The sequence below is a fragment of the Kryptolebias marmoratus genome, linkage group LG18 (genome assembly GCF_001649575.2).
Source record: "Kryptolebias marmoratus isolate JLee-2015 linkage group LG18, ASM164957v2, whole genome shotgun sequence".
Lineage (NCBI taxonomy): Eukaryota > Metazoa > Chordata > Actinopteri > Cyprinodontiformes > Rivulidae > Kryptolebias > Kryptolebias marmoratus.
The window spans coordinates 12,747,074-12,762,951 of NC_051447.1; the positions used below are offsets into that span (position 1 = coordinate 12,747,074).

Below are 15,878 nucleotides of genomic sequence, written 5' to 3' on the forward strand. Positions count from 1 at the left end.
TCATTTTTAGCCCCACCTCCAATCTAACCGAAAACCTCTTCTTCTTCTTCTTGTGTTTACGTTTCACAACCAGCGTGCGAGCTTTATGAGCGTGCTCCACACCTTGTTTCCTGTTTTCGGTGTATTTTCGTGACAGGGTTAGTCATTTTTAATGTTTCTGCGTGACTGGAGACATTTCCTCCAATGGTGTTGTGTTTATGAGGACAGCTATAGAAGCAACAAATAAAAGAATTGTTTTGGAGCAACTGCGTTTCCATGTAGACAATAGAGGTGGGAGTCTTTAGGGGCCTCAGGATTCAATTCAATTAGGGCTGTGACGTGATTATAAAACAATTGACTATAAGTTTCTTTTATTTTGAAACTTAAATCCCTTATCTTACATAAACATTGATTTTTATATTTTTGTGCCTAATAAAGAGCACACAATAACATGTCAAAAACCCTACTAATCAAACAATTAGCATAGATGTTAACTAAACACTGAAGATCCTTGGATGCAATTAGCATCATCTTAATCAATGGAAATTTACACACAAATAAAAAATTAAAAGCCATTCCTAAAGGCAGCCATGTTACGATAACTTCAACTATTATATACAGACATATTCAGCTTTCTACAAAGAAAAGATGAAAACAATATGGAAACACAAAGCTTTACTGCAACGTGTTTCTGCTACAGGAAGCTACGGTAACTTTGCTGGGACAAACTGCACAAACTACTTTTCTGACTCTCAGCGCAGATTAACAAAAAGCATTTTTTTGACATTCGAAAGTCAATTCAGAGTCTTTCATACCTGCGACGTGATGAGTCTGAAGGCAGGTTTTACCCCCCACCCCTCATGGACAAAACCTGCCTCTAACCTAAAATAATAAAGTCGTCATAAGCTAAAACACATGAATCTTTTGAGACTGAAAGACAGTTCACTGGACATTTTAAATCACTGCACGACACATACTCGGAAAAGGGTTAGGTGTCAAATTTTAATGCACACACCCCAGACCATTTTTACTGAGGGATGACATGTTATCAGTGGAATGTGGGGAATCTGGGAGGGTTACAATGCAACCAGGGAGCGCTCTCCCCCCACCCCCCACCCCCTCAAACACAGAATAAGAGTTAAACACAAAGACAGAAACAGGAGTCCGCTCACACATGTACAAACCCATTCTACAGACGGAGTGAGCACATGCAGCAGAACAGTCTGTGTGGAGTCAGGGCTCAGACAAAAGCAACACCAGACTAAACACAAATATAAAAAGACACACATAAACACACCTACACACACACTTTTGTAGAGCAAGTGGCCTGAATGTGCACCCCCCCCCCCCGATCAATTTACGCTGATGCAGACAACTGGCAGTCATCTATTTTAGACTGAGGTCACACACCACTAATACTCGTTTCATAGATGGTGCACAGGTTTAATAAATGAGCACTCAGCCCTGCCACCACAGTAACTGCGTCTTTCATGATTTAACTTTTTTGAGTAATATTTAAATATCATTTCAATGAAATTTAAAATTTAACCCGACGTCCTCGAGAATGGGGAAAGAAAAAAGATGATAATCAAATCGACCGATTAACAAATTCCAGGTAATTTAGTTTATACATCTCCAAATCATAAATTGCCCTTTTACGTTTATAAGCCCTATAGTATATATATTACTTCCTGTTTCCTTAGCCTGCCAACTTATGCAAGAATAATTCCCATGAAACACTTACAGGCGAGAAAAAGGATGTTCAGGAAGACTGACAGGGGAAAAAATCCCTCTTTAGTAACAAAAATATAATATAATTCATACACTAAGTGTTGAAGCATTTAGGTAAAAATGCTACTTACTACTTACAAAACAAAATCCTCCCTTCCTCTGAAGTTGTGTTGGATTTTTATACAGTTTTATTTAGTTTAAGTGTAAAAATGTCTGATGTTATTCAAGTAGATACAGGTAATCCTCATTTAAATGCAAAAGGTTTTATTTTTACCAATGAAACTTCAAGCTGTTTCCAGGAAACAGCTTGATAAGAGCAACTTTACACAAGCTCTTAGGCTACAGGCCCAAACTTTTAAGAAATAAAAGCACGGCATGTAAAGAATCTCTTCTGGCTGTCAGCTGAACTATTTCACTTTCTGAGCCTGATTGGAGATTTGACACTTCAGGCTAAAAACAACGTGACTCCATCTCCTGTTTCTGACCTGCAGCAGTCAGCCAATCGGGGCTCTGGATTTCCAGGAAGTGATTACTCTCACAATGTCTGTATTGTTTAGAAGTTTCCTGGCAATAAACAGAAATAAGGGGGAAAAGCCATAACCCTTAGTCAAGCTTATACTTGTATTTAGTTGTGTTGCACCTAAAATGTCTAGACGTATTTAGTATTTAGAAACTATGTAATAACATGGACTGATGTGCAGGCCTTGATTTGGTACATGGGAGGAAGTTTAGAGAAAGGAATCAGTAAATAACTCACAAAGCAAGTCATTTAACATCTGACTAATGGACCTATTGTCCCAAACTAACCCCATCACCCATATACACACACACACACTCACACAATACATGAGGTGCAAGCACACACTGCCTTTCTAGGAGTCAACAACACACACATACACACCCTGTTTCCAATTAAAGCAAGATTCGATCATAATAAAGCACACTTGACACAAACACACATCAAGACTGACGTAACCCCCCCCCCTAGATGCACAAACACAGCATTTTCTGCACCATCTTTCATCCTCTCAGCTCGCCTCATTTGCTGCATGACTTTATTTAGAAGAAGGTGCCAAAACCCTTCAGCGTGTTCGACACACTGATGTGCACGAACACACTCCCCGACCCGCCAGCACAGCCAAACGTCTGGGCTCAGGCGTACGCTCGCTTCTAGTTTTTCTGAATAAACACAGAGTGGGAGGGAAAAAGGTCAGTCTTTTTTTTTTCCCCTCCCTATTCCAAACACACATACAGATCTTGGCGCATATTTCCAAGCCTTTAAAGCTATCAAGTTTTGAGTTATCTGCGTGTTAAAATGCTTCACTCCCATGGGTGGAAGGTCAAAGCTAGGTGCCGTGTTTTCAACTATTTTGGAGGGACTCCACACTAACACGGTTTTCTAAAAACACAACAAGACCAGAAGCCCATGTGACATGACAAAGCACCAGTTGAAACCAAATACAAATAAAATTCTAAAAAGGCAGGATGGCCTGACCTGAACTTGGAGTTCAACATTAGGGGAAACCCTGATGTTTGGAGACACATAAACACACATTAAACCAGAAAGTAGTGTGAGTGGCCAAAGAAGAGGATGGTTTACATTTGAGGAAGTGCCTGCTTCTCCGTCTCCCTTCCTCTGCAGCTCACAGCTGGTTACTGAAACAGGACAGAAGGAGGAGGAGGAGGAGGGAGTGAAGCAGGAGCTGAGGAAGGATGAAGAGGAAACAAAGCAGCAGAATGAATGAACCTCAGATTTTCCTCTCATCTCCAAAATATCCAAAAATCAGAGGAGTATAATTAGCATGATGGGCATTTATGGGAATGCTACATTCTCACACTGACGCCAAGTCACAAAAATCTCACTTGTTTCCAGCTATTTGTTACAGAAGAATCACAGCATCATGAGAGGTGCTATTCATAGAGCATCTTCACCTTATTGTGCCTTCAGATGACTTGTGTTGTGATTTGAGGCTATGTAAATAATAAAGTAATTGACTTTTAATGAATATAAGCTGTTAATCAGCTCAGATCTTTGAGCCATTTATTGTCTGCAGGGTGGCTGGTGCAGCAATAAATTCTCATTTCAGGTTGTTCATAAAATAGTTATTCTGCTAATCTAGTCGCATTAAAAATGTAGGAAAACAATTTCCTACTCCGGGGTTTTTAAAATAAAACAGTTGAGGTAATTGCAAATGAAGCTCAGCCAGATACAGGAGTTAACAATCCCCAAGAGGAAGCCGCAGCATGGGAACACACACACACACGCACACACATGCACTCAAGTTCTGCACAAGCCGTCTTTTACATGCACATATATGGCTTTGACTTGAATGGCAAGAATAGGAAACAAAGTTATATGTAGCTGGCTTTTAAGATATTTGCATTCCTTTTATGATGTGATGCCTAGCAGGGGGAGGCAGCTTTTGCCAAAAGGCTCAGCGCTGCAGCCGTTTGCTGTTTTGTCAGGGAAATTCGAGCCTTGAAGAACCGTTACACCCCAGCTCTGCTGCTCTGGAGTAATCTGAGATTATTTATCCTTTGGTAAAATACTCTCTTATACATCGGATTTCATTGTGGCACAGGTCAAGAAACAAAAGGTTTTGCGCTGCTTTCATACGCCTAGATAAAACCGGGTGAGCTCTGAGGGCAGTTTCCAGCACCAGGAGGGTGTGTGTGACTGTTTGAGGTTGGGGGGGGTAATCTGCCATGTGCTTCTGTTGTGAGAGAAGTTTTCAGGTTTTCCAGAGCCAACAGACCAAGAAAGGTCACACACAAGGGGGGGGGGATCATATTAACCACCTTTATATTCACGGTTTTCCTCTTAAACTCATGACTCATCGTTTCCATTCCCACCATCTTTAAACCGACTTTCTTCAGTAACTTTTTCTGTATAATTTCAGTCCCGCATGTGCACTCTTCCCTCCTCACACACAGGCAAGGCTTCGAGTGATCTGCTGTGAAAAGTCAAGCTGAACTCTGACCTCCACCCCTCCTCTCAAATCTTTACCCTCTCACTGGAATTATTTCTCTCTCTTACCTCTTCGGTCATGAGTCACACAGACATCTGGCTCATTCAACAAACAAGAGTATAAAATCTACCCAGGTACAAACCCACAGTGCTTAGCCAACTAATGACTACGAGCAACAGTAATGAATGCTACAATAAACATTATTTCAAGCTACTACTTGGCTAAAATCATTTCAAAAATTCTTTTCATTCCAGATGACCTGCAGCCTCTTCTCTGTCGTCCATTATCTACCATCTAGACTAACGAGGCCTTAAAGATAAGCTACTGGGTGACCTTCCTCCTCCTCTTCACCACCCCCACCATCCATTCATCTTCATAGTTTACTTAAAGATTAGGTAAAGTTATCAGCTCCTCTGCCACGATGCTTCCATCTAGGAGGATTTCTGTGGCAACCCGTTTTAGATAAGATGCCGCGGAATGAAAAATGAAAAAGGTCGCCCTAATCTGACTGTCCAACTCAAAGTCACCAAAAACGCTTGAATTCAAACGCCTACGGGTCTCCTGAATATGCATGCTGAAGTGACTCAAAGGGTTGGAAAGCACACCTCATAGCCACAGGCGCACATTCAGAAAGCCGACAAGTTCCAGATGATCCAGACTCTCCCAGATCTCCAGTTGTCATGCCCACCCAGTGAGAGAATGTGATTGGTTGCAGTGTGTGGGTGTGGGTGTGTGTATGTGTGAAGGGGTGGGTTGTGTGGATGTATGCAACTCTACTCTCAGGATTCTGCCACATGTCAGCAGTTGCTCTGTCATCTTGGACATACAAAGGATTACAGCCAAGCTGTTCCTGCAAGCATCACTTAGACAAGTCAGCACACGCCTTCAATACGAAGATAAAACAAAGAGTTGTTTTGTCAAATGATGCTTTCTGCAATATTCTGCAAAAACCTCCAGCCACCCTCATTTCTTTGCATTTCACTTCCAAGGAGCTAGATCTTGTAATCTTTTAAAGTTGTCCTGGAATCAGTTCTGCAGGTTTCCTGGTGGGTTTGTAATGTTTTTTTATTTTAATGTTCTATTTTTATTCCAGTCCTCGTACAGGTCTATTTTCAGTTGTGCTTTTCATTTGTTAAGCCATTTAATACTGGTCTATGAGTCATTCAAGAACAAAAGAGACACCTATTTGACAGTATAAACCAGTGTTTTTTCAAGAAAACAACGTTGCAAAATAACAATCTTAAATTGTACCATTAAACCATTTAGGTTCAGCAGCTTGCTGCAAAAATACAATTTGTTACCCCTTTTATAAAGTTTCCTTAAAAAAAAAAAAAAAAAAAAAACAAAAGCTGCCATTTTTTATTTTGTCTTTTACTTGTCCAGTTTCCTTAGATGTCTTTAAAGAAGACATGCCAAAATATGCCAAGTTTTATGCTAAAGGGGCTGGAATAAAAAAAAAAAAGTTAAAGGTAACCGACGTCTAAAGAAAACAACCTTGAAAAACCTTTAAGATTCTATTTTAAATGACAAGAAAGCCTGGCTCCTTTGAAGCAAACTAATAAAATAATCCACAATAAAAAAAAAACAAAGTGAGAGAGACTTCCCCGATACACGAGATTTCCATAATTCTCCAATTAGCTGGGGCAGAGAGAGAAAAACAAAAAAAAAGAAAAAGAGAAACGTGAACTCTTGTTTTCTGACAACAAACCGCCGTCTCCTAGACACAGGGCATCAGGCAAAGCTGATTTCAGCCTCTAGGATTCAGGACGACTCGAGAAACATCTTGTGATGGAGACGACAGGAAAACGACGTGCTCTCACAACAAAACCTAATCCAACCAGAGAAATAACCCAACATGCAGATTTGGAGAGAAGCCCTTCACTCACACAGTCTCTGTCTGGTTTGAATTAACAATAAACCATAAAACAGAGCATAAAGTTAAAACATGTGCACGTATAAAGGAATTCTATCTGCCTGGTGACAAATGCCAGGCCATATTGCAATAGGCTTTTTAAATCCTGTAGATTTGTTTCATTGGCAGATCAACAAGTGTTTCATCAGGACAAGTAGTTCCACGTGAGTCCATGTCAGTGTTTTTGACCTCTGCTAAAACTTCAGCTCAGTCGGAGCTCTCAGTGTCATATGACCGGCGGAGACTGCTATTCCACACGTCCAACTGTTGAACACACACCTCGCTCTGCGCCTACTTCTTAACAACAGCTGAAAGTCCCAGCTTCTCTTCTTTGCCCTGGTTTAGAGAAACGCAGCGCTCCTGCTCGTGTCTGCTCCTCGCTTACGAAGTCTCACTTTCTCTTGCAGAAGTTGCCGCGGGGCACTTTGATGAAGCAACGTCACTGTGCGGTGCAGCGAATGCGGCCCTGGCTCTAAGATTTTGTTCTCAAAAGAGCGAGAACAAAAGCGGGTTAGGTGCTTGCCCGCTACCTGCCTTCGCCCTATATTTTAGAGATGTCAAACAGGCATATTTACGACATTAATTACCGGCCCATCAAACTAGTACAGTCATCTTGAAATTAAGGCTGCAATTGTTTGGCATCCTCTTTAGCTTTCAATAGGCCTTCATGCAGCTTGTGGCAGGGGTACGCTGTTTTACCACAAGATCCGTTCACACATATGCAACACAAAACATAAAAAAAGTCATCTGTTAGCACCAGAGAGCACGTTCACAATGGTAACAGTTAACTATGAGTAAGAGGAAAAGAAGCATGTGCTGTAAAAGCTGGTGTGAGGTGCCCTAAATTTGGAAAGAAAAAAAAAATCTAAATAAGATGCTGACTGCACCATCTATCAGTCTAAACCAGGCTGATCTCATACTGTATCATCTGGAGAAAAGTATCTGGGTAAGCAGGAAGTTCTCTTGAAGCCTATCAGCATATCAAGATAAAAATAGAGCACACAAGAAAAGAAGAAGTAAATTACCACAGCTGACAGAGTTACAGACTCAGCCAGAGATTTGGGGAGAGACAGAGCACACAAACCAAGGTGGTGACAGTTATCTCGGCTTACCTGGAGTTCACACCATGCCACTTCCACTGTCGTCTCAGTGTCGAGTCCCTTGTACACGGTCTTAAAAGATCCTCTCCCGATCTCGATGTCGAACTTCAGGAAGCGTCCATCTGGTGAAGTCCCTACGGCTTTCGTCTCAGCCTCCTCTATATCCTCCTGCACTCGTTTCTCAGCTTCCCTCTGCTCGGCCCGCGCTCTCGCCAGCCCCACCTCTATCTCCCTGTCTTTCTCCTCAGTTGGAGTGCTAATGCGCTCGTCGATCACTCGTTCAATCTCCTTTGCGTCTTTCGACGCCTGTTGTGCGTCCTGAATCCCTCTGGGAAGCAAGGTGACATCAGGCTTGTCGCTTATCGTTTTGTCTGTAACATCCAATACTGTCGAGATGGGCTCCTTTATCGTCTCCTCTGTGCTATCGGCATCGCAAGTGGTAGGAACAGCAACAGTGATAACACTTATATCTGAATCTCCCCCAGAATTCTGTACGTGCCCCAATGCAACCGCCTCACCAAGGCCATGGTAAGGCTGAAGGCTGGCGCTTCGCAGATACGACCCTCTGCTGTCCTCCTCGCATTCAGAATATTGCTCCTTGGCCCCACAGAGCTGCAGAGACAAGAAGCCGGGAGGCCCTTCACAGTCTGGAGGTGAGGTGAGAATCACAGTCGCTTTGCTGGGCAGGTCCAGGGCCGTGGCGTTTGAGTCACAAATAACACTGCGGCGAAAGAAACGGTGCTCGGCCGTTTTGGAGTCCCTCTCCATCGTGTGGCGCCGCCGCCGCACCTCGGGCTGTCCGACGAGCTTCTCCACGACGTGCGAGTCTGAACTGGCCGAGCCATTCACATTCTTCTGGGGGGTTTGAGGTGACGGACAGGGGGAGTGAGAGGGTGCCGGAGGGAGCGGGGCAATAAATTTCACGGCTTTGCTGTTGCTTTCAGACATTCTTCCACAAGGCTCAGACCACAAAAACAGAAGAAAGCATGTAGATATAAATAAGGTGGATCGTCAGACAAACTGTTTGCGTAAACTTTACTCTGTGGGAGTAAACCTCAAACTGTAAACTCCTTTTTGAAAAAAAGAAAGAAAAAAAAGCTCTTAAACAATAGGCAACCCTTGTTCTGTTTTGAAGTTTGCAAAGACTTATCAGCTCTGTTTTCTTAGTGCAATGTCAGCTGTTTTAAAAAGACATGCTACAGTTCCTATAGGACCCATCCATGCAGGGCTCGGGGTGGCCCCAGGTGAGAGGAAGGGGCTTGAAGATTAAGGAGGGGAGGGACGAAAGGCAGTCCAGCATGAAGCGTTGCGAGCACCGCAAAGAGCCTCCGCGGGTCAGATCAACACCCAAATCCATCCTGCTGCCAACATCCATACAGGGACAACTGCAACATGGAAGGACTGGAGATCGGTCAGACCTGTATGGCCTCCCCCAAAATCTGTGATGTGAAGTTAAAGCCTGATAAGAAGGTCTTATCTAGTCCCGTTCCGCCCGTTGAACTCCCTGAAGAGGTTGCTGGTCTGTCTGGTCAGGCCAGACAGAGGACTAGGCTGGCCTAGCCTGGCCCAGCTCGGTCTGCTTGAGTTCTTCCCACTAGAAAGACGAAGAAGAAAAAAAAGACAGAAAACTGTAAAAAGAAAAAGTGAAGGATTTTTTTTCATACATAGCATTATTTAATACAGTTTTATCCGAAGCCTATAACTGATCCAACTAACTAGCTGTGAGGTACTCCTAACATTTTGTTTGACCTGTGGTATGATTGACACAAGGTGGTGCATACATTTCACAAATCTGAGACCACAGTCACTTTGAGCATTTGGATGTTTGTTCATTCCCCCTCCCCAAGAGCTTTGAAATATCATAAAATTCCGATTCGCCATCTCATGAGTTTTTCACAAAGATGTGCATCCATCCCTTGTGCACTTAGTGCAGCCGAGTGACGTAGCCTGGCATATGCCTAATTGTTCCACGTTCCAGATTTAGCCCAAAGGCACAGCAGCCTGACTGACCTCAAGGTTAGGCTACCAGGCGGCAGCTTAGCATGCGAGGAAGGGGGGGCACTCAGAGCGACACGGAGAGAATTACTGCACACATACTAAATGCATAAGCGAGGACAGGGCTCGGAACATTACTCAGCATATTGAATTACAGGCGACAGGAGTGGTAAGATATATGCTGACTGAATCTGCCTTACATAACAGCCGGCAGATATCTTTTAGCCTTATCGTCACTGGCACAGAAGAGCAGCGGCTGCTTTTTTTTTTTTTTTAGGGGGGTAGTGATTGAAATCAATTGCGAGAAATGACCCTTTTTTCCCCCCCCATCTCACAAGTTTTAAAATTGCAAATAAACTGCAGGTTTTAAAACTGCATTATAACCAGTCCTCAATAAATCTGGGTATAAATCTTTACTGTGTACAGAGTTGGTGAGCTGACAAGATCACAGATTATTCTCATGTCAATCAACCCAGCTTGTACAAGGCAAATTTATATGAAAGAACATGCTATAAAGACTGCAGGAAATCCATAGTTTTGGGGCAGCAAAGCACAAAACAGGTTGTTCAGACGATACTTCAGAGTTTCAAGTCAGAAGTTTTTATTGATTTGGCCTAAGCCACCTAATTTACATCACTTTAGTTCAGGAAAACGGGTGAAAGGCAACAGCTGAAGAGGCCCTCGCAGCTTCCTGAGGTCAGCAGGTACAATCTGACCGCTTGTTTGCACTTTCCTGCACAGCAGTGCGTGCTGCCCCGTTACACGTGTAACGTGCAGGTTTCAAACTAAGTGTGGCATAACGACACAGACTGTGCAGGCCGCCCTCGGGGGGGTGGGGAGGGGGCAAGGGAGGCAATTTGTTCCAGCAGATGTCTCAAACCCCAGGTGGACGTGCGTCTCTCGTGAATGACTCTACACCTGCGACGAGATGACACAGGCTGAGGAGATGGGAGGACTTGAGGATGACAGAGCTGTTCTCGATGGAGCGTGTTGCAGGGCGAACCCTGCGGATCGGTGCCCGATTCATCCGCACATCAGAGCTTAGGCGGCAGTGCACGGATGCAGCTTACAGTTGAAATGTTGGCCAGCGTTAAAAGCTGAATCACAAACCCAGGAGCATGACTTCATGCCGAAACTCCAACATGCAGCTACAAAGACTTGGCCGTCATATTTTATGGAGATTTCACAAGAAGAGCTGTAAGCTGTAATGAGCCGTTTGTGTTTAGTGGGAAAAAAATACTCACTGAAGCCTTCAGGGCAGCCAGTTCAATGATCAGACATTAAACGCACCATTTTTGATTTCATATTAGACATTACTTTTTTTTACATCTCAATTTTTTCCCCCCTCACAACAGTCATCTATAGTGATGAGTCACTAATTCACCATTAAAACAGATGGTCAGAAAGGTCAAAAAATTAATTTAAAGCGTGCTTCTAACATCCCTGCCAGAACAGTTTGATTGCACAAGTGAGCCCAGACAGTCAAAACCATCTTGTGGCTCGTAATAAAATGAAATAACAATAATAGGTGGTGAGAGAAGAGTTTGCTGGCAGCTCTTGAGGCATGACATAACAAATCAACAGTGCAGTTCATAAAGTTTGTTAAGGGACTGACTACGAAACGCCTATTGGCTGAAACTGCAAAGGAGTCAGAAAACTAAAAATAACCCAGGTGATAGAGGAGTTATTGTAGGGATTGTCAGGTTTGGAGATGCGTAAAAAAAAAGATTCAGCTGCACACACACACACACAGAGTGATGGTAAATGTCCTGAACCGTGCAGACAGTCAGTCAGTCAGTGAGGGGTTCACTGACTGTAGAGGAACTCAAACAAAACGACGCTTCGCTGCTAACTTTACCAACAAACCAGACACGAAACGTGGATAAAACAAAACCGAGCCATTACCTCTCACATTGGTGTTGGTGCAGCCGGACTACGAAGGCAAAAACTTGACAAAAAAAAAAAAAGAGAGAGAAAAGGAGCCTCTGCAATGCGAGCTTCTCCGACACAAATGGTGCGTCACATTAAAGCCACAGTTGGTTGCCGAACAAAACGCCGAAAAATAAAAAATATATACATATAAATAAATTGGCAAATTACAAAAATTAAACCGAACTTCGCCACAGCCCCCCCTTTAGAAGAAGGTCCTGGATACGCAGCAGAGAGCGGTCCGTGCAGGAGCCCCAGAAGCCGACAGACAGATGCCTCCCACCGCACAGAGATGCCAAGTTCAGCGGCTGATGTCGCGGCGGCTCCGGTACGACTTTCTGTCCGTTCCTGTGTCGTCTGGGTCCGGCTCCAGACCCAGCCTCACTCGAACATGACGCTTTACAGTCCGCACGCACACTTATATCCGGCCCGCTTCCGAGCCCGTCAAATGCAATAAATCCGCTGCGAATAAATGCTATCCCCCGTTTATTAATATTCTTCTTCTTATTATTATTATTTAGCCTATCAGACAGCGGCTCAGTCCGCTCTGGGCTCTTCTCTGGCGATGACTCGTCAAGGCGACGGCTGCGTTTTCACACAGCGGAGCGGCGTCAACCGCCCGACGATGACCCGGATGAAGGCGGAAACGGGCCGCTCTTTCAAAATAAAAAAAAATATCCAGTTTCTCATTTTTGATTTACATTTTGTTTTGACTTTTTTTTTTTTAGTGTAACAAAAGTTGTCCCGAGGCAAAATTTCTTCGAAACTGCAGTTTATTTGATGTAAGGAAAAACAAGCGTTGTTTTGGTGTATGTTTTCAGTCATATTTTGAATAAATAAATGACACAACACTGGTTGATTATTCACAGGAAAGAGCAGCAAAAAAAATATTACTGGGAGTTTTATTTTGACAAGTCAAACAGGAAAGGGTGTTGTGTTTTCAGTGTTATGGAGCTTGAACCAATACAAATTTTTCACAAAGATTTTAATGCAAATTTTTTTTGATATAAAAAGAAAAAAATCCAAAAGGTTTCTTCACATTGTTTGTCGGTGGGGTTAGGTGTGTATATTTGACAACCCAAGTCCAAACATTTCAACACCCAGATGGCCACAGAAGATACTACCTCCCAAAACAAAACATTTTTTATCATATTTTTCTTGATGAAATTATAAATGATGAAGACACTTCATCTTATGTATAACCCAGGTCTGTCAATTGTGACTCAGCTATGCAGTCATATGCCACTACTATCAAGTAAAGTTGTTATCTAAGCTTCCAGTGTTTACAAAAGGACGATTTGCTCAGTGTTGCTGCAACACAAACTGCTACTGAAGCAATAAAAGTGTTGCAAACAATGTTTTCATATCTGAGACTTGGCTCTGCTGTGTGTTGAGTGAGCAGAAACAGAAACTGGGTCGTGACCTTGCTGTTTTAGGCCCTAACATGACCACCGAGGTAGCAGGGGAGCACAAATGACTCGTTTTGTTTCAGCATTGAGCAAATCATTCAGTTGGCTACTGGTATTTCATCTGAAAAACAAGAGAGTTGTGTATGATCTGTGCGATACTATGGATTAAAGTTCCTTCTCTGTGCGCGTACAAGTTGTACGTAATTATACTGCACCTTCCTTAAGGCATTGAAGCCATACTGTATGGAATTGCACAACAAGAAGCAAGTTCTGACTGAAACAACCTGGGAATGATACATCAAATCCAGGGAATGTACCATGCAATGTAACCAAATGGTGCAACATTGTGTGCTTACCTTGTGTTTTTCTTGCACTTTGGTTCTATGTGGTTCACTTTTTTTGTTTTTAACCGTTCTTTTAGATTGACTTTACAAAACTGGGGTAAAACAATGATGCTGGTAAGAAATTTCCAGTGAAAAAAAAGGATCTCATTGACTAACATCTGCCATTCATCATTGCTAAAGTCAACAACTGAAACACTGAAATGGTTAGTGAAAAAGGTAAATTATTAGCAAGTTAGAGCAAAAAGATTTTAGTAGTCATATGTATTAAAAAAAATTGCATTACCCATCTTTCAATATGAAGAACAGCTCAAAGCTGCCTGTCTGGAATGGAGAATTATAGATTTATATTTAAAATTATAAAAGGTTTACTGCAATAGTTGATTGGATTTAAACTGTGTCAAGAGGTCAGGCGTAAACCCATCCATCAGTTTGTACTTGTTTCATTCTGTTAAGCCAGATTGAAACATACACGAGCAGTTAAATAGTGGGAACCAGGGTACACCCTAGACCAGTCCTTTTCCATCCAATGGAACGCTAAGAGATCCTCAGGGCCACAATGAGACATCCGACCATGCGTGGCATAACACTCAAGGTCAGTTTGGTAGTGCTAGTTCATCCAACGTGCATGTTTTTGGACAGCAGGAAGGAGCCACACAGAGGAAAACTCTTCCAAGATTCAAACTGGAGACGGTGTGAAGCGGCAATGCAAACATGACACCATATTGCAACATGTCAGAAGGAAATATTGTGGACATTTACCTTCTTACATACAAGAACCGTTAACATTTGGGTGGAAAGTGTCCACGAGACACCAAGTTTTCCATAGGAACATTGGTGATCTTTTGGTTTCTAATCCAAATGTGGATTCATTTTCAGTGTTCGAATCCAAGAATTGCCCTCAAATTATTAAAAACTTCCTTTCATATTCGTAGTTTCTGAGTACGAAGGCTTCCTTCTGCCCAACAGCATGAATCACACAGGGCTTGCAGCAAACGTTTCAGCTGACTCAGTGATGTGCTCTCACAACTTGCTGCTGCTTTTGCAGAACCTGAAAATTTACGCAAACGAAAGCACGGCATAAGTTAGGGTCGTGTCTTTTAAAATCCGACTGTTGTCGTGAGAGTATTGTCTGAATCTTTATTGGCATGCCAAAGAAAACTAGCTCCTTCTCTCTTCAAATACACCGCTACGTAAACCTCAGTCACTCCTGACTCGTACAACTTGTTTTTAATCCTCGGGAGAATTCTGTGACTGATGCAAAATTTTCCAGTCCAATAAATCAGAATACGGAAGATTATTTCCTAGCAAAAGGACGAGGCAAACCTGCAGAATATGATTTGCATAGAATGTAAACAACTGTTCAGTGACGACAGAAGTCATGCCCAAACCTTTTTTGCCCGTCTTTAGTGGTACATTAACCACTGGATGGATTAAAAAAAAAAACAGGATGTGATCCTACTCTTAAAAGTAGCAACCTTGCTCAAGAATCAGCAGTACTTTCTGTTTAAAAAAAATCTACAAGTAAATGCCAAAAGTTTGTCTAAAACCTCTTCTCCTTTTGGTCAAAGGGTGAATGTTTTTGGCCTTTGTTTTCTTATAATGATACAATTTATTTACTTCTGTTTTAAAAGTAAGAGTCTTTGTGGATTTCCCTCTCCATGCCACTAGTCTTGAGATTACCAGGGGTTTAATGCGTACATCTTTATACAGGTGAACCATAAGGACGTGCACATACAAATCTTGTTGTGGTTCTGTCTCTCAAAAACGGCACACACAAGCAGAAGAGGAAGCCTGACGGGAGCTCAGGGAAACATGCAAAGTGACGCAGCTGATTTAGGGGGACATGTATGCGCATGTTTGTTTTTAGGCAGTCATGTAAATGAATCGGTTCCAGATCTGTGAACATTTAAGACTGAAAAACAGAAGTTTATTGTCATTTTTAGAGCTCCGAAGGTCTTGGTATTATTCAACACATTGGCTGCCCGCCCCGTCCGTTCAGCTTCTGCCTCAGACTTACAGGATCTGACTCTCATCCACCAGCACACGCCGAAGGTCATGGCCTGAAGACGCCAACGGAACCATGCCGTCGGCGAAAAAGCAGATCCTGAGGTGACTAAACCTGACACCGTCCTCTCCGCCACCGGGCCTCGAGAGCCCGTCCATGAACACCACACCACACCTCCGACCTGCACCTGGAAGCAGCTCAGATTTGAGCCGAGACTGCAGACACAGCTCTTGCTTTGGTTTTAGGGACCGGAAAACCCCTACAAGTGACCTTTGCTCTGCCTGTACTCCTGGAAAAAGCCCCAGGATACCCAACTGTAGGCCCTCGCCTGTTATATCATCTTTAAATGCTCTTTTTGGGCCCCTTTGTGCTGTAACTGAACCAGTGCATGTCTGCGTGACCTCACTAAAGTCAGTGAGAATTACCTGACGAGCCACAGCAGGTTGGAGAATCTGTCCGAACTCAGCCCAAGTTGTCAAATTTAGCTTTCCGTGTGTGTGTGCAT

General features: G+C 42.9%; 1 protein-coding gene across 9 annotated transcripts in view; it reads right to left on the minus strand.

Moving 5' to 3' along the window:
* The window catches only part of wnk1b (WNK lysine deficient protein kinase 1b), a 75,235-nt gene extending 63,015 nt beyond the window's left edge, over positions 1-12,220 (minus strand). For 5 of the 9 annotated variants that reach the window (XM_037981234.1, XM_017414811.3, XM_037981236.1 and 2 more), the window contains exons 1-2: positions 11,592-12,219; positions 7,704-9,285 (exon numbers count right to left, since the gene is read on the minus strand). In XM_037981234.1, the coding sequence (XP_037837162.1) occupies positions 7,704-8,639 (936 nt within the window). In that variant the 5' untranslated portion in view covers positions 8,640-9,285; positions 11,592-12,219. Of the gene's footprint in view, positions 1-7,703; positions 9,286-11,591 lie in introns of all 9 variants that reach the window. The other 4 variants (XM_037981240.1, XM_037981239.1, XM_037981237.1 and 1 more) reach the window with 3 other exon arrangements.
* Between the last annotated feature and the right edge of the window lie 3,658 nt (positions 12,221-15,878).